This window comes from Phytophthora ramorum, assembly GCF_020800215.1.
Source record: "Phytophthora ramorum isolate Pr-102 chromosome Unknown Phyram_PR-102_s0009, whole genome shotgun sequence".
NCBI lineage: Eukaryota > Oomycota > Peronosporomycetes > Peronosporales > Peronosporaceae > Phytophthora > Phytophthora ramorum.
The window spans coordinates 996,280-1,010,918 of record NW_027150655.1 but is presented as its reverse complement, the minus strand read 5'-3'; the positions used below and the strand labels follow the sequence as shown (position 1 = coordinate 1,010,918).

Here is a 14,639-nt window from a genome sequence, read left to right as displayed (position 1 = left end):
TGTCGTCTCCGGTCTGATTGATCCCAGTTGCAGGATCACAGCTAGCATTCAGCCATGCCTCACACAAAGCCTTATCCTCTGCAGCACTGTAGTTCGCTCCTCGTTTCTCGGACATCTTGCAGACTGTTCACCACTCCGCTGGTGCTATTTTCAGAGACAAATTTAGCTCTAGATGTGGCCCCGATGGCCTCAAAGCTAAATCTGTTTAGCTTTTAACCGCCCCGGTGGCGCTGTGCAATGCTATCCTAGTGCCAAATCTGGCATTTTGGGGGGCTAATAGCACCCCGGTGTGGTCACTCTTAGCACAAGTAGTATACCAATCCTAGCTCAAACATATCTAAATAGCGAGTGTCAACTCGAAATATCGACAGTAAAAAAAATAAGGGTGGCTGATTTAACTTGGTGCGGAGCATTAAGCAAGTAATTACGGTCAGTGCTACGTGCTACGTGGTGCATGTACCGCGCCAAACTTTCATCCTGACTGCCCCACTGAAATAAAAAACTGGTAATCTAACCGAAAATATGGGGAGGAAAAAACCCTGGTTGTTTATTCCCTCATTGGGGCATTTAAGAATAAGTCCCTGGTTTTTTTGCCCAAAGTGTCCAGCCTGCCGACATATTCTCTTCGGCGGGTTGGCGGTCTACCGACATTTGTTTTCAATTTATACAAGCGTCCGCTGGCTGCCGCCCAGTAGCTCAAGACAATGGCAGAGTTGTACGCGGAAGTGGCCGACGAGGAGCATCGTCTGGCGCGCGGGCCGTCGCAGCGCCAGTACTGGGACCGCAAGACCTTCAGCTCCTTCGCCGAGCAGCAGCGCGCCATGGCTCGCTCCAGCACGTTGTACGTGGGCAACCTGTCCTTCTTTACGTCCGAGGCGCAGATCTACGAGTTGTTCAGCCGCGTGGGGCACGTCAAGCGCGTCATTATGGGGCTAGATCGTTTCAAGAAGACTCCGTGCGGCTTCTGCTTCGTGGAGTACAGTACCCACTCCGAGGCTGAGGCCTGCTCTCAGTTCCTGAGCGAGACGAAGCTGGACAACCGAGTGGTGCGCTGCGAGACGGACGGGGGCTTCCGAGAGGGCCGCCAGTTTGGTCGTGGCCTATCTGGGGGCCAAGTGAGAGATGACAGACGTTCTAAGGACGACTACGACGCTGGTCGAGGCGGATACGGACGCGGAGACGATGCCACCGCCGACGGGCACCACTTCCGTCGCCCAGCACACGTTAAGCGGCCGAGAGACGACATCTATGGGCCGGATGAACCGTCTGCCAGTCGCCAAAGACGCGAGGAGTCGCCGACGAGGGAGGAAAACAAGGAGGAGGAGGAGAACCCGAGGTTCCGTCATCGCGAGGATGATGCGGATAGGGGCGAGGACGAGGTGGCAGAGGAGGAGCCCCAGCAGACAACCGAGGCGACGGAGACTGTGCAAGAGAAACAAGAGGAGCCGACGGAGGCGTAGAGAAATGAGCTGGATGTGCCGCAGAGGGCGGCGGGTTGCTGTATTTGACTACAGTGCCGGGTCTTGACAATGGGCGGGGTTCGGAGTTTTGCCTGGCATGACACTTTCTTGTATGGTTAAGTCTGAAGTAGATGACATGCACCTGCAGTTTGACACGCTACGTGTGTAGTACTATAGGCCGAGGTTTGTGTAGGGTTTTGTTGGTAGGTTTCCCACGATCGACGTCGACTGCCCTCAACTCGGACTTAACGCGCTTTTCACGTTTACACCTTGTTCCTCTTTGGCAGTCGCGCAGTATGGGGGTCTTCACGCCGTCGCCGACCATCAACTACAACTTCGTCGCGGGCGTGTACGCCTTCTTCACGGCGTTGTGCGCCCTACTGTCGGTGCTGCACTTTTACTCGTCGCAGCTGGAGGGCTTCTACATCGTGCTCGTGCCGTTCGTGCCCTGCTTCCTCTGGAGCCTCGTGGTGCGCCAGCGCTGGCTGCAGCAGGAGCAGAAGACAGACGGGATGACGGACGAGTCCAAGAAGGACAAGTAACGAGCCACGCTGGAAGAGTGAAGCGCCAAGGAAAGACCAAGACGAGGCTTTGACTGCAGTGAGAGAGAGACTTATTCGATGGTTATATAGAGGTTGTTGGTTAGCTCTCTTGGAACTGGCACACCAGACATCGTGTGGATGATGTGGGGCTCAGAAACTCACGCTACGACAGCCTTATTGGCGGACAGCAGGCTCCCCCAGGACTTCATGTATGAAGCGCCAACGGACGACTCGGAGACAGCCCCTTGTTTTTCAACCTCTGCCTGTACTCTCCCCGCCAGCCCCTTCAGCACACGCCCAAAGCTCTGCGTCCGCGCACGTCGTGACTGTTTGGCATTTTCTTCTACTGCTGCTGAGTTGCTCGCCTTGTTAGTTGGAGGTTGGTCAGTCTGCAGGGTCGACTGAAAGAGATCGTTCAGCTCGGACCCATACTTCAGCAAGAGAGAAACTGGTGCTGCCGTAAGAACCTGCTCCAACGCAAGCTGGGCTGCGCTATGCGCCGACCACTGCACAGCCAACATGTCTTGGAGATCCTGGATTGCACGCTGCAACAACGATGAACCGTGCTTGACATATAGCTGGTCGATGTTCGTGAACGATTCAAGTTTTGTTAGGCCATTGAGTGCGCTCGAGGCCCTGAATAGAGCAGATAACTAACGTTAGTCGGTGGACGCGCTACGAAAGGCTGTTGCAGGGTCATTTGACAGGGAGACTTACTCTGTAACGGCAGCAGAACAGTAGGAGCTGGCAGCGACTACGACACCGATGTCAAAAAGCCGCGAGTAGCTCTGCTCCATGGATGTTAAGCGCCCACGCTCCAGAAAAAATGCTGTGACGGCATCACTTCCACTTCCTGTGCGTGAAAAACAAAAAGGCACATTGTTACCACACAAACACTGATGAAGTAAGGAAAGGTCACCGTACGCTCCAAAAGCATTGTTATCTGCAGCAGTACATGGGCCAGAGCCAGCTTCACCGCTTTGCTCTCCAGGTCGAGGATCGAAGGTAGCGCAATTGTATCCAGGATATCTGGCACATGTGGGAGAACCATCTTGTCCAGTGAACCCTGGAGTAAATGGTGAAGGACTTCGAGAGCCACTGCTGTTTGCGAAGCAACAGTGGAGCTCCCTTCCACTGTTGCAGCGAGTGGCACGACAACGTCAGAGTCTCCACGAATGCGCGCAAGCAGTAGAGGCAAGTAGGTTCGCGGAGCGGCGAAACGTCCGGTGAGATCAGCGCACTGCTGAAACTCGAGGAGAAGACCACGATCACCACCCCATGTTCTCAAAAGTGTCATCACTAACAGATGTACGTCGACCGTGATAGTTTCTTCGCAGTAAACGAGCACACACTTCAAAAGACGCACCGCGTGAGCACGGGTGGCATCCTGCCAATTAGCAAGCTCACGCAAGATCGGATTCAAGAACCTTCTTGCTCGTCCACGAACAAAGAGTCTTGTTCCCAGCGACGGTCGACCAGCGGCGAATGGCGCTGGCAATGGGGATCGGTAATTGTACGTTGGGTTTTTGCCGTCCATTCCATACTGCTTGATCTCAATTACCTCTTCGCCGTGTTCTCGTTCGTATCGCTCACCAAGAACTTCGAGAGTCTTCAGTGCATCATGAAATATTGCAGTATCTTCATCGCTAACCGCGCTGAGCAAGTACGGCAGTAGACGAGATTCGTGATCGTATCGGTCAGGAAGGTTGACCATCCAGTCACTGATCATCGCGAAAAAGGCACGGCGGACCATCGGGTTTCTGTCTTGGTCGAGCTTGGCGAAGTAGTTTAACCGCACTTCTGACGTGTAGAAGGATGCCACAGGGATAACATTCTCGTCGCGGTGCCCGATGAGGTCAACAATGGCTTCAGTGCCACTGCCTTTGCACTTCTCAACGTTCGGACAGGTCACCAAAGCACGAATTGTCTCCACAACAGCAACTCGCACACGCGCCAGTCGGTGAAGCAGTAGGGGCATGAGGGTGCGCACTGCCGCAACACTGAAGTGTTTCATGACCGACACCATGTGGTTGCTAATGGCGGCGAGGATACGGCAGCTCGTGATGTTGATTTCCTGGAAGTCGTCGTGCACGCCACTTATCAGTAGCAGCAGAATATCATATATATATGCATGCAGGATAGACGAAGCCCGACGCTCGAATGCGTTTTGCAAGACAGCGTCCACCAGACGTAGCAGCAATAGACGGATCTCTTCAGACGGCTCGTCAGGCTTGATCCGGGCAACGTGGTTCTCGGCGACGTAGACTCTTCCCCGCTTGAAGGCATCGTGTAGAAATTGGTCACGCGAAAAGACTTGGTTTTCCTCGTCGTAGCCGTACTGGCTGTTAATGCGGTTCGTGATCGCTGGCATCAGGTACGGCAGGTAACGAAGCAGGTCTTCTTCCTCTGCGATGCACTTGGTGGCGATGCGGATGCAGATCCCCCGCACCTTCTCCACTGGATCATTGAAGCGCTTGAACAGCGGCTTAGCCATTTCCGCGAACGCTTCACACGCTGCGGTCTTGTCCGTCGTCTCGGGGGATGTCTTCACATTTGCGTCGTCGTCCAGGAACTGAAGCTCTAGCGCAATTGCCGCCTTCTTACGCACACTGCGCTGCTCAGCGGCCAGTTGATTGAGTACTTTCGGCAGACTGAAGACCTCATCGTGCTTGTTAGGCTTGCAGTCCGAAGCGCATCCAGGATCTGAGTGCATCGCCGACACACGCGCAGTTCGTCGGTTGACGGAGGTCTTGACGGGCTTCTTCGACGTGCCTCCTGTCGCCATGGATTTCTTCAAGAGCCGAGAGACCTCAACGTTCCGGTACTCGTTCTCCTGCGCCAGCTCCTGCCAGAGCGCGTCCACATCGCGCGTCCCCATTGAGCCGTATCTTGGAAGTGACTGCATGAAAGGTCGCGAAACACGGTTAGGTACGACTCTAATGTAGCCATCTTGACCTGCAGGTTACCTGCAGCCTCAAGATGGCAGGCTGGCTGGACGAGCTAGTTTAGTGGTGCTTGTTGACAACACTCTTTTCCCCGCGATACCACTGGGAACTGAGCTAATCATGCTGATCTTAGTACATAGCTCAGCAGCAACTAGCCGACTTTGGTCTCTTTTTGGGAGTCAGCACTGTTGCGTTGCTGATTCAACACCAGCACCTGAGCACCTGGGGTGCTGATGGACAGGGCTGCAAGTTAAGCGAAACCAGTAACTTCTCAAGCTCGTGTGTTGAACAAACTAAACAGCTCCGAGGTAACTTAAGCCCCACGTTCATCGCCCATAACTAGAAAAGGATAAGCGTGCTGCCTTGCTGCGGCCATTTGATGTACGCTGAATCATATCATGTAGCCATAACTAACCGGAAGTGTCGAGAATGGCATCCGTGCAGCCGCTCGTATGACCTAGAATCTGTGCATGCGAACGACGGTGTCAGCAGCGAGCCGACTAGAGCCCTTCAGAGCGTACGCACCTCGATGGCGAGGTTACTGCCGGTGAGGTACTTGACCAGCGCGTCGCTGACGTCGACAGCGTGCCGAAACTCGAGCTCGAGCGGACCGCTGTCACCGCGCTCGTCGAGGTGGAACCTCGGCGTCTGTGTGCTGGTCTCGCGGAAGAAGGTGTAGCGCAGTGACACGTGCGAGAACCGCTGCGGTGCGAGCTCACTCAGCCGAGAGAGCTCCACGCGGAACTGCAGCACGCGATCCATGTACTCATGCACCTGCTCCTCGGCGCTGTCGACGTCCACGCGCTCATACGCCGCGAACTCCTCCTCCAACTACAGCAGCAGCGCAGGAAAATGCTCGTGAGGTGGTGCTCATGGTTCGTGTACTACGCAAAATGCACTTCAACTTGCCCTATTGGTGCTCACCGCGACGTACGGGGTGACACGGATCTGCAAGCGGCCCATTTCGGTGCCGATCCTCGACACGACGGGCGTGGACTCGTCCACACTGAAGAAGTAGTTGAGTACGCCCAGGTACACGACGCACTCGCCAAGAAGGGACGGCTTGACATCGATTGGCGAGACGACTGTCGGCATGTTGTTACAACGTGATCGACTGCTACGGATGGCACTCCACTGCGAGCATCGCCCCCAAGACCATGAGGCAGGCGTTAAGATGGCCAAGATGCAGGGCGAGGCTGTTACGACGGACACGCAGTATCATACATGTACTAACTGAGCCCAGCTTCCGGTTCTGATGATACGGCGGATAAAGATAACGCTTAGTCATGGGGTGATCTCGTTGCGTGCAGTATTGCAGCCCTGGGATCTTATGCTGTGGACACCGCTGCAAACTGCATCATTTCCCAACTGCACTCGATTCCAAGCAAGCCCAGCCATGCAAGACGAAGTGCTCCCTGAAAGGTACGTCATCGTCACACTGAGTGGCTCGCGAGGAATTGATCCCTCGGTCGCTGACGGTGCTTTTTCGTGCCATTAGGCCATGCACGCCGCGCAAGCGCCTGCAGCTCGCACAAGAGGAGGACCGCAAGACCAGCCGGAAGTTCACGCGCGAGACGAGCATCCGAGACTTCTCCACGAGCTTCGTGGGGTCCATGCTGCAGACGGCGGTCGGTGCCAACCGCGGGAGCTGAGCCTGCCTGCCCACGATGAAGATAGACTGGCTCGACTGACGCCAGGAAGACCACGCTTCCGACGAACCGCGTGGCAGCGAGAGAACGCGACTATGAACATCGAAGCCATAATGAACCACAGTAATAAAGTATGGTGGACCACACGCCCTGTTGATTGTCGCTCGATTGTTGAAGCGACTTGTTTAACCCGCCGACTTTACTTGGCGACCGCTTCTTCTCAGTGCCACCGACACCACGACCCAGCTCGCCGCGCCTTTGCTCGAAGGCAAAGGCGTCGGCCACCTTGGCGCCGGCGGCGGATTCTTCATGAGTATGAGTAGATTCGTGCTGGTTGAACCAGACTTCGCAACAGGATTGTTTACACCCTCCTCTGCGTGCAGATGGATATTGCATGAGTCATGGCAGAAAAAAGAAAGTTGCAACATTTTTCATGGAGAGCGAACGTGATCGGGCAATGGCCAAGGCGTCCTCCCGGTTCTGGTGCTGCTGGCCGCACAGTACTCCCCTAGCTGCGATCATAACCAACACCGCCTGGTAGGGGACTCGGACAAATGGCGCGCCACCCTCTTCCGCATGGGTAAGCCCTCAAGGCAAAAGTTGCGAGCCAAGCTCGAAAAAAATCAACTAGCCCCGCCCAAAGAGATCGCAAAGGGCTGCAAACCGATACGATTTAGATCCTGGCACCCAATGAGATAGGGGGTTAGAAAGAGCCAGTAGTGGTCAGAATTATCTTGTTTTCACTATTTGGAAGGCGCCGTCTGAGCATTTTGGGGTCGCCGGGACAGCGATTTGGAGCTTGACCAGTCGACTAATTTGCATCGCGGGCAGAAATCGAGCCTGCAGGCCACACAAGCGGAAAACCGACGGCGGTCTATCTGCACTCTCGATTCCGCACTCGCACCCGAGTACCCGGCGCTTCCGCAGCAGGAGACCACCAACGCATCGGACGCCCGCCCGCCAGGCAAAATGGAGAAGGGCGTGGGCGTATGGCTCCGCGACGTGGACACGGACGAGTGGCACCGAGCGACGGTCGTCAAGCTTGGCGAGCCGCAGGGTGACTCCGACGAGCGCGAGGTCAAGCTGCGCATCACTGAAGGCCCGCACGCCAGGAGCGAGAAGACGCTGCAGCTCGACGTGCAGGCGCTCGAGGACGAGCAGGTGGACGGCGTGATGCTGGCCAACAGCAGCGACATGGTACAGTACCAGGAGTGATGGTCGCGGGAATGAGACACGGGGAGAAGCACTGACGTTTTTGCTGGGTTTTGCTTGTTGCTAGGACGTCGTGGAGGACCTGATTCAGCTGCCACACCTGCACGAGCCAGGCATCTGCCACACACTGAACGAGCGCTTCAAGATCAACGAGATCTACACGCTCACGGGCGAGATCTTGCTGGCCATCAACCCCTTCCAGAACCTGGGTATATACACGGAGAAGATCACGCGCAAGTACATACGCAATGGAGACAAACGGGCGTTGGGCCATGAGGTGGCCGACATGCCCCCTCACGTCTTCAGCATCGCCGACAAGGCATACCGCTCGCTCATGAACCCGATTGGACACAGCTCTGATGGAAGTGCCGCCAACCAGTCCATCCTGGTCAGCGGTGAGAGCGGCGCCGGCAAGACCGAAACGACCAAGTTCGTCATGAACTATTTGGCCACCATCTCGCAGCACAAGAACGCCTCCGCCGACAGCAACGTGATGAAGCAAGTGCTGTCGTCAAACCCAATCCTCGAGTCTTTCGGTAACGCGCGTACCATTCGCAACGACAATAGCAGTCGATTCGGAAAGTTCATCAAGATGGAGTTCTCGCCGCAGGGAAACCTCATTGGTGCGTCCATTCAGACGTACTTGCTGGAGAAGGTGCGTCTCGCGTACCAGGCCGAGTCGGAGCGCAACTACCACATTTTCTACGAGATCATTGCTGGTGCCTCTCCAGAAGAGAAGAAACGGTGGGCCCTGAAGGCGCCGACCAAGTTCCACTACCTCAACCAGAGCACGTGTGTCAAGCGTAAAGATGGTGTGAATGATGCGGAGCAATTTGGGGTCCTAAAAAACGCTATGGAGACGATGGGCTTCGACGAGGATGACAGAGAGAGCATCTTCTCCACAATCGCATCTCTGCTTCACATTGGTAACCTAGAGTTTGAGGAGACCCACCAGGCATCAGGTACGGAGGGATCAGAGATCTCAAGCATGTGTGAAGACTCGATGAAAGTAGTGCTCGACTACTTGGAGGTTGACAAGCAAGGCCTCGAGCAGGCTATCTGCAACCGCAACATTCAGACAAAGGACGAGCACTACTCCATTGGTTTGCTGCCGGACGCTGCCGAGAACGCCCGTGACGCGCTTGCTCGGTTTTTGTACGGAAAGCTTTTCGATTGGCTTGTGAGCCGCATCAATGAGATCGTGGAGTACGAGGACCGTGATGTCCCGTTCATTGGCCTGCTCGATATTTTTGGTTTCGAGGACCTGGAGCACAACTCGTTCGAGCAACTGTGCATCAACTACGCTAACGAAACGCTACAGCAGCACTTCAACCTCACTGTTTTGCGTATGGAACAGGAGACGTACGAGAAGGAAGAGATTCAGTGGAGCTTCGTCAACTTCCCAGACAATGGCCCGTGCATTGACCTGATTCAGGGTAAGCCGTTCGGCATCCTCCCGGCACTTGACGAAGAGTGCATCGTTCCCCAGGGTAGCGATCAGAACTTTGCGCGAAAGCTGTACCGACAGCACGAACTCAACCCTCACTTTAGCGCAACCAAGACGGAGATTGCCAACCACCTCTTTGTTGTACACCACTACGCCGGCGCCGTCTCGTACGACACTTTTGGATTCTGTGAAAAGAACAAGGACATTCTGTACCCGGAGATCACTGCGATCATCAAGCGATCGTCGAAGCCATTCGTTCGGGGATTGCTGCAGGTTTCATCTGAGAAGAAAGTGCCGTCCAAGAAGCCGAAGGGCCGAGCCTCCAGTGTTGCCACACGTGTGAGCTTAGGCTTGCAGTTCCGTACTCAACTGAAGACACTTCTGGAAACGATCAATGTGACTGACTGCCACTACGTACGCTGCCTCAAGCCCAACGACAAAGCAAAAGCCAACCTTTTGATGCCCAAGCGTGTGTGCGACCAGCTCAAGGCAGGCGGTGTCCTTGAAGCTGTGCGTGTCAACCGCGCAGGTTACCCCGTCCGTATTGCACACCAACAATTCATCAAGCGTTACCGCCCGCTGGCGAATGGAGAATACTTGCAGCGTATTCCAGCCGACGCCGCTGAAGAACATTTCGACAGCACAGAGCGTAAGGAAGCAGCGGGCCTCCTGGTGGAGTTCTTGTTGAAGGCTCATGCGGAGCGGTACCCGGAGCTGGCTGGTGTGCCATCAGACAACCAGCAGGAGGCTGCAGTTGCAGGAATCCAAGTTGGTCTTACCCGCGTTTTCTTCCGTCGATCGGCGATTCAGTTTGTGGAGGCCCAGCTGGCAAAGCGCTATGGCGAGTTTGTTGTGCTCATCCAGGCGGCAGTCCGCGGTCTGGTTGCGCGTCGCCGCTACTCTCGCATGAAGGATTCGGCAGTAGTGCTGCAAAAGGTGATTCGTGGATTCAATACGCGTTGTCAATTCTACGTGCTGCGTGAGCGTCATCAGAAGAAAATGGCTGAGCTACAACGCCAAAAGGAGCTGACTGAGAAGAAGCAGCGTGAGGATGAACGTCGCGCCGCTGAAGAGAAGCGTATCCTGGACGAGAAGCGCAAGGCTGCAGAGCTAGAAGAACAAAACCGCCTTACGGCTCAGTCTGCGTCGTCTGACCCGGTGTCGGATGACTCGTCAGAAGGAGACCGCGAATCGTCTATGAAGTTCAGGTACTCTAGGAACTCGGATGAGTCTCGTGGTAACCGTGCAGTGTCCCGCTTTCGCTTTACCAAGGAGTACGGTGATGATGAGTACGCGATGCCGAACACTTCACGCCAGGTTGCTATGGACCCGGGTGACACTGTGCTTCACGTGGCTGCCAACTGCTGCAATGAGCAAGATGTACTAAAGCTGCTTCAGAACGGCTCTGACATCAATGCCCGCAATCGCCGTGGCCGCACCCCGCTGCACACTGCATCTCTGTACCAAAACGTCGAGGTTGTCGGCATCCTTTTGGACTGGGAGGCTGATGTTCTTGTCCAAGATGACGATGGAAACACACCACTGCACTTGACCAAGGACCCCCGCATTGCTCGAATGCTGCTGGAAGCTGGCTGTACGCCTAACATCGTGAATGCTGACGGCCGAACGGCTTTGATCAATGCCGTGGACCGCGGTGACGCCAAGACGGTGAAGCTTCTAATGCATTTTAAGGCAGACGTGCTATTCCGTGAGCTGAAGCACCACCAGACGGCGCTGCACCTGGCGGTCCGCAAGGGCCATTACCAGATCGTGATGGAGCTGTGCAAGTCCGAGGACATTCAGGACCTGATTCTTCTAACGGACCGAAACGAGAACAATGCGCTTCACTTTGCCGTGTCTCGTGATCGCAAGAACGGTTACCGACTTGTGGATTACTTGATTAAGCACGGTGCCGAAGTGGATAAGGTAAACGCCAGATTCCAGACTCCGATGGTAGTGCACATCATGACAACCCGTCAAACCGACCCCGCAATCACGGAGCTGTTCCTTGGGAGAGGAGCTGACCCTAACATCCAGCTAGCCGATGGGTCAACGCTTTTGCACGTTGCTGTGGAGCGCGAACTGATCGACATTGCTTGTGCACTGATCAAGCACGGTGCATCGCTGAACGCGGCTGATGCCAAGGGCCGAATGGTGATTGAGGTGGCGAACAAGAAGTTTTTGAAGAAGCTATTTAGCGCGATTACACAGCCTCCGACATGGATTGACGAGAAGGAGCGCCGAGCGTGCATGCTGTGCGCGTCAAACTTCAAGTTTGCCAACCGGCGTCACCACTGCCGCCACTGCGGACGAGTATGCTGTTCAGATTGCTCGGCGTTCACGGTGGAGATGCACCGGTTTCCGAAGGAATTTCCTGGTCGCATGACTAATGGCGGCAAACAGGTGAAGGACCCACAGCGCGTATGCCGCACGTGCCACGCCGTGTTTAAGATGCGGACGGCTCAGAAGGAGTCCAAGTCAGGCTTCATGGCGCGCGTGCTTGGGTACGAGTGGGACGAGGTAACCGCTCCCAATTGAGCAACCGTACAGAGCACTAGCGAGTAGAAAGGAAGTCCCTGAAGATGTCGTCGCGCACGAACGGCGAGCTGGGAATCATCGCTACCGACCGGGGCACCGCAGGCGTGTGTATGTCTTCCATTACCTATCTATCTAGCTGTAATAATTGCGAGTAGCGCGAATGAAATCTTTTGGGCTTCAAACGAAAGCTTGCCTCGTGGCTGTAGTTGTCTGCGGGCTTCGTACAGCTATGTCTCTGACACATCAGCGAGTCTGACGGTCTCAGGGACGAGGTAGCCGCAGTCTGCTCGGAGCCCCAAGCCGCCAAGACCATTGCTGGTGGCCATGCCATCGAAGCACTGACAAGTTCCAGTCTCATAATCGCAAAGACCACTGCAGTAGTCATATACACGAACACAAAATCATGTCAGCCCATAATAAAAGTTTAACAACATCCTCACAAACACGTACTTGTTGGAGCATTCAGCATTCTCGTTGGTGCCACGAACAGAACCACTGATCCCATCACTGTTAATCGTGAACACGGGAAGCAAAACGACGTTGCGGTCTGCGTTGACTCGCAGTGGCGGAGTATCTCCCAGCGCAGAAATAAAGGTGACGGAGATGGTGTTTGCTGTCTGGCTACTGAGCGTGCATGCGCCGCTGGTAGGGCCGGTCGAGTACGATACCTGCACATCGCCAATTGTTGAAACAGACGCGAGTGCAGCTTGCATGTCTGCTGCAAGCGTGCCTGATGTCAGCAACGGCGACACTTGACCACGAAAGCTGAGTGTGAATGTGGCTAATGCTGTGTATACGCAACGAATAGTTTGCACCTCGCGCGTCTGGCCTGTAGTTCGAGGGTCATCGCCACGTGGGCATGAGCGCCGCGCACAATCGTGCCCTTCGAAACCTTCATCGCAAATGCAGCCCTGGATCTTGTTGAAATCCCATGTAAGCGGATTGTTTGGTGTGCTTCCATACGTGATGCTAAGCGGGTCGCCGAGCTTGTTTCGGGCTTCCAGGGCTAACTCCGCCATTGTGAGGCATCGACCGTGCCCATTGCAGGGAGTGTCTGCGCCTGGAGGACACATAAGTCGCTCACAAGCTGCGCCATCAAATGGCGGTGAGCACGTGCACTCACCAAGCGCAACATCACACACGCCGACTCCAGAACATATTGCCATTGAGTGGGCGCGATTGTCTGCAATGGGTGTGTCGAACCAGGCGATTCCGTTTGGGCAAGTCCTGGCCGAACAATCTCCTGAAGTCCATCCAGCAACGCAGAAACAGCGAAATTGAGGCGCCCCAGAGCAGTAGCCGTGACCACTGCATGCTGTATCACCCTGTTTACAATAACAGCAAAGACATCAATGTTGCTCAAGAGAAACAAAGTGAAAGCTGTAGCATACCGGGCATGCAATGATAGTTGAGTCAGTGGCACCGCAGTCACCGCGGTCACCTGGGCTACCCTGTCCGTTGCTCGTAGTGTAGCCCACGTAACAGGTACATACACCCGAAGTCAGATCGCAGCGACCGCGGTTGGAACACGCTTCGTTTTCCTTTGAGCCAACTTCTGACTTTGAGATAGTCAGCTTTGGCGTACTGCCGATTCCTGCATGTACCAACAGAGACGGATATCCAACAAGTAGAGGTAACCTACGAGGCCAAGTAAGCACGTGCATCAACACCCAAACAAATAAGCTTAGGACGTACGGGCCGAAATTTTGCGTGAACTCGACAGTGACCATGTTGCCGTCTGCATTGCACATCGTTGTGCTGTTACCACCGAAGAGCACATTTACGTTTTGTAGCGTGTGCAGTGCCTATATTACAGCGACAGATACAAATTGATCAGTCGTTTGGAAAGAAGGTAGACCCGACACGCAAAGAGAGCACGTACGTTAAGTTTCTTGCTCACCGTATCGGCGTTATCTGAGGCATCGATACGAACTGTCGTTTGGCCTCGATACGACAGAGTTAGAGTTCCGCTCTACGGCAAGACGCTGTTAATTACAAAAGCAAAACTCATCGATGACTCATACACCTACCGTGGCAGAACAAAGTACTGTTTGCTTCTCGTTCTTCTGAAGCCCGAAGAGTGAGTCCGTAGATGCTCCTGTAAGCGGATCGTCACCGGTGGGACACAGACCTATTCAAGAAAACCGTCAGTGAATATCGTCAGCGGCAACTATACGTAAGATGAAAGACATGGCAACAAGGGAAGAAATCCGTACGGTCGGAACAATCGCCACCCCCGTATCCTTCTTCACACACGCAACCATGCACCATCTCACTATCCCAGATCGACTGGTAGACAACTGCAGGAGGCAGGCCTTTGTCCTTCTGCTGCGCGTTAAGTCTCATGGATCGACATTCGCCGTGCCTGCCGCAATCATTTGGGCAGCTCACTACAACAAACGCCGATCAACACGTCAAAAAGTCTCGAAAGGAACAGCACGTCACTCCGTAACAATCATACTTCGATTGCACGCAAGGCCGGAGAAGCCGTAGTCGCAGGTGCAAACCCCCGTGTCGTGGTCGCAACTGCCTCGGTTCGAGCACACGGCTATCTGATGAGCTTGATCGGTCGCAATTGCGGGGTCGTTCCATGCTAGCCCAGTCGGGCAAGTGCCTACACCACATAAATCAATGTCAAAAGATTACCCATTCACAGTGGGCGTGTTGCAACGCACGCCGAGAGCAGTCGCCTCCCATGAAGCCTTTGTAGCACGAGCAGACGTAGCCGTTGCCCTTGGTCGTGCACGTGCCGTGTCCGCTGCAAGTATTGGGACAATCACCATGCACATTGTGCAATAGCAGCGCAGCGACCACCGCAATCAATTGCAGCCGATGCATCCTGGAAT

The 14,639-nt window shown here is 54.7% G+C and overlaps 6 protein-coding genes across 6 annotated transcripts; 3 read left to right on the top strand and 3 right to left on the bottom strand.

The window, feature by feature from the left end:
- Positions 1 to 704: 704 nt before the first annotated feature.
- Positions 705 to 1,460, top strand: KRP23_10035 (Nuclear cap-binding protein subunit 2; the record flags this gene model as incomplete). The annotated part of the gene is made up of 1 exon (XM_067895667.1): positions 705 to 1,460. One exon carries the CDS (start codon positions 705 to 707, stop codon positions 1,458 to 1,460), a length of 756 nt encoding a protein of 251 aa, XP_067741864.1.
- Positions 1,461 to 1,756: 296 nt separating this feature from the next.
- Positions 1,757 to 2,002, top strand: KRP23_10034 (uncharacterized protein; the record flags this gene model as incomplete). The annotated part of the gene is made up of 1 exon (XM_067895666.1): positions 1,757 to 2,002. One exon carries the CDS (start codon positions 1,757 to 1,759, stop codon positions 2,000 to 2,002), a length of 246 nt encoding a protein of 81 aa, XP_067741863.1.
- Positions 2,003 to 2,160: 158 nt separating this feature from the next.
- KRP23_10033 (Dynein axonemal assembly factor 5) lies at positions 2,161 to 4,880 on the bottom strand (the record flags this gene model as incomplete). The annotated part of the gene is made up of 3 exons (XM_067895665.1): positions 2,161 to 2,638; positions 2,720 to 2,855; positions 2,927 to 4,880. The coding sequence occupies 3 exons, from the start codon at positions 4,878 to 4,880 to the stop codon at positions 2,161 to 2,163; spliced, it is 2,568 nt and encodes an 855-aa protein (XP_067741862.1).
- Positions 4,881 to 5,357: 477 nt separating this feature from the next.
- KRP23_10032 (uncharacterized protein) lies at positions 5,358 to 6,042 on the bottom strand (the record flags this gene model as incomplete). Its single annotated transcript, XM_067895664.1, has 3 exons — positions 5,358 to 5,411; positions 5,473 to 5,778; positions 5,857 to 6,042. 3 exons carry the CDS (start codon positions 6,040 to 6,042, stop codon positions 5,358 to 5,360), a joined length of 546 nt encoding a protein of 181 aa, XP_067741861.1.
- Positions 6,043 to 6,121: 79 nt separating this feature from the next.
- On the top strand, positions 6,122 to 11,793 carry KRP23_10031 (Myosin-6; the record flags this gene model as incomplete). Its single annotated transcript, XM_067895663.1, has 5 exons — positions 6,122 to 6,173; positions 6,258 to 6,369; positions 6,446 to 6,575; positions 7,527 to 7,793; positions 7,876 to 11,793. 5 exons carry the CDS (start codon positions 6,122 to 6,124, stop codon positions 11,791 to 11,793), a joined length of 4,479 nt encoding a protein of 1,492 aa, XP_067741860.1.
- Positions 11,794 to 12,020: 227 nt separating this feature from the next.
- On the bottom strand, positions 12,021 to 14,631 carry KRP23_10030 (Tenascin; the record flags this gene model as incomplete). The annotated part of the gene is made up of 10 exons (XM_067895662.1): positions 12,021 to 12,165; positions 12,244 to 12,853; positions 12,917 to 13,118; positions 13,185 to 13,431; positions 13,489 to 13,598; positions 13,676 to 13,765; positions 13,824 to 13,924; positions 14,010 to 14,183; positions 14,255 to 14,407; positions 14,469 to 14,631. 10 exons carry the CDS (start codon positions 14,629 to 14,631, stop codon positions 12,021 to 12,023), a joined length of 1,995 nt encoding a protein of 664 aa, XP_067741859.1.
- Between the last annotated feature and the right edge of the window lie 8 nt (positions 14,632 to 14,639).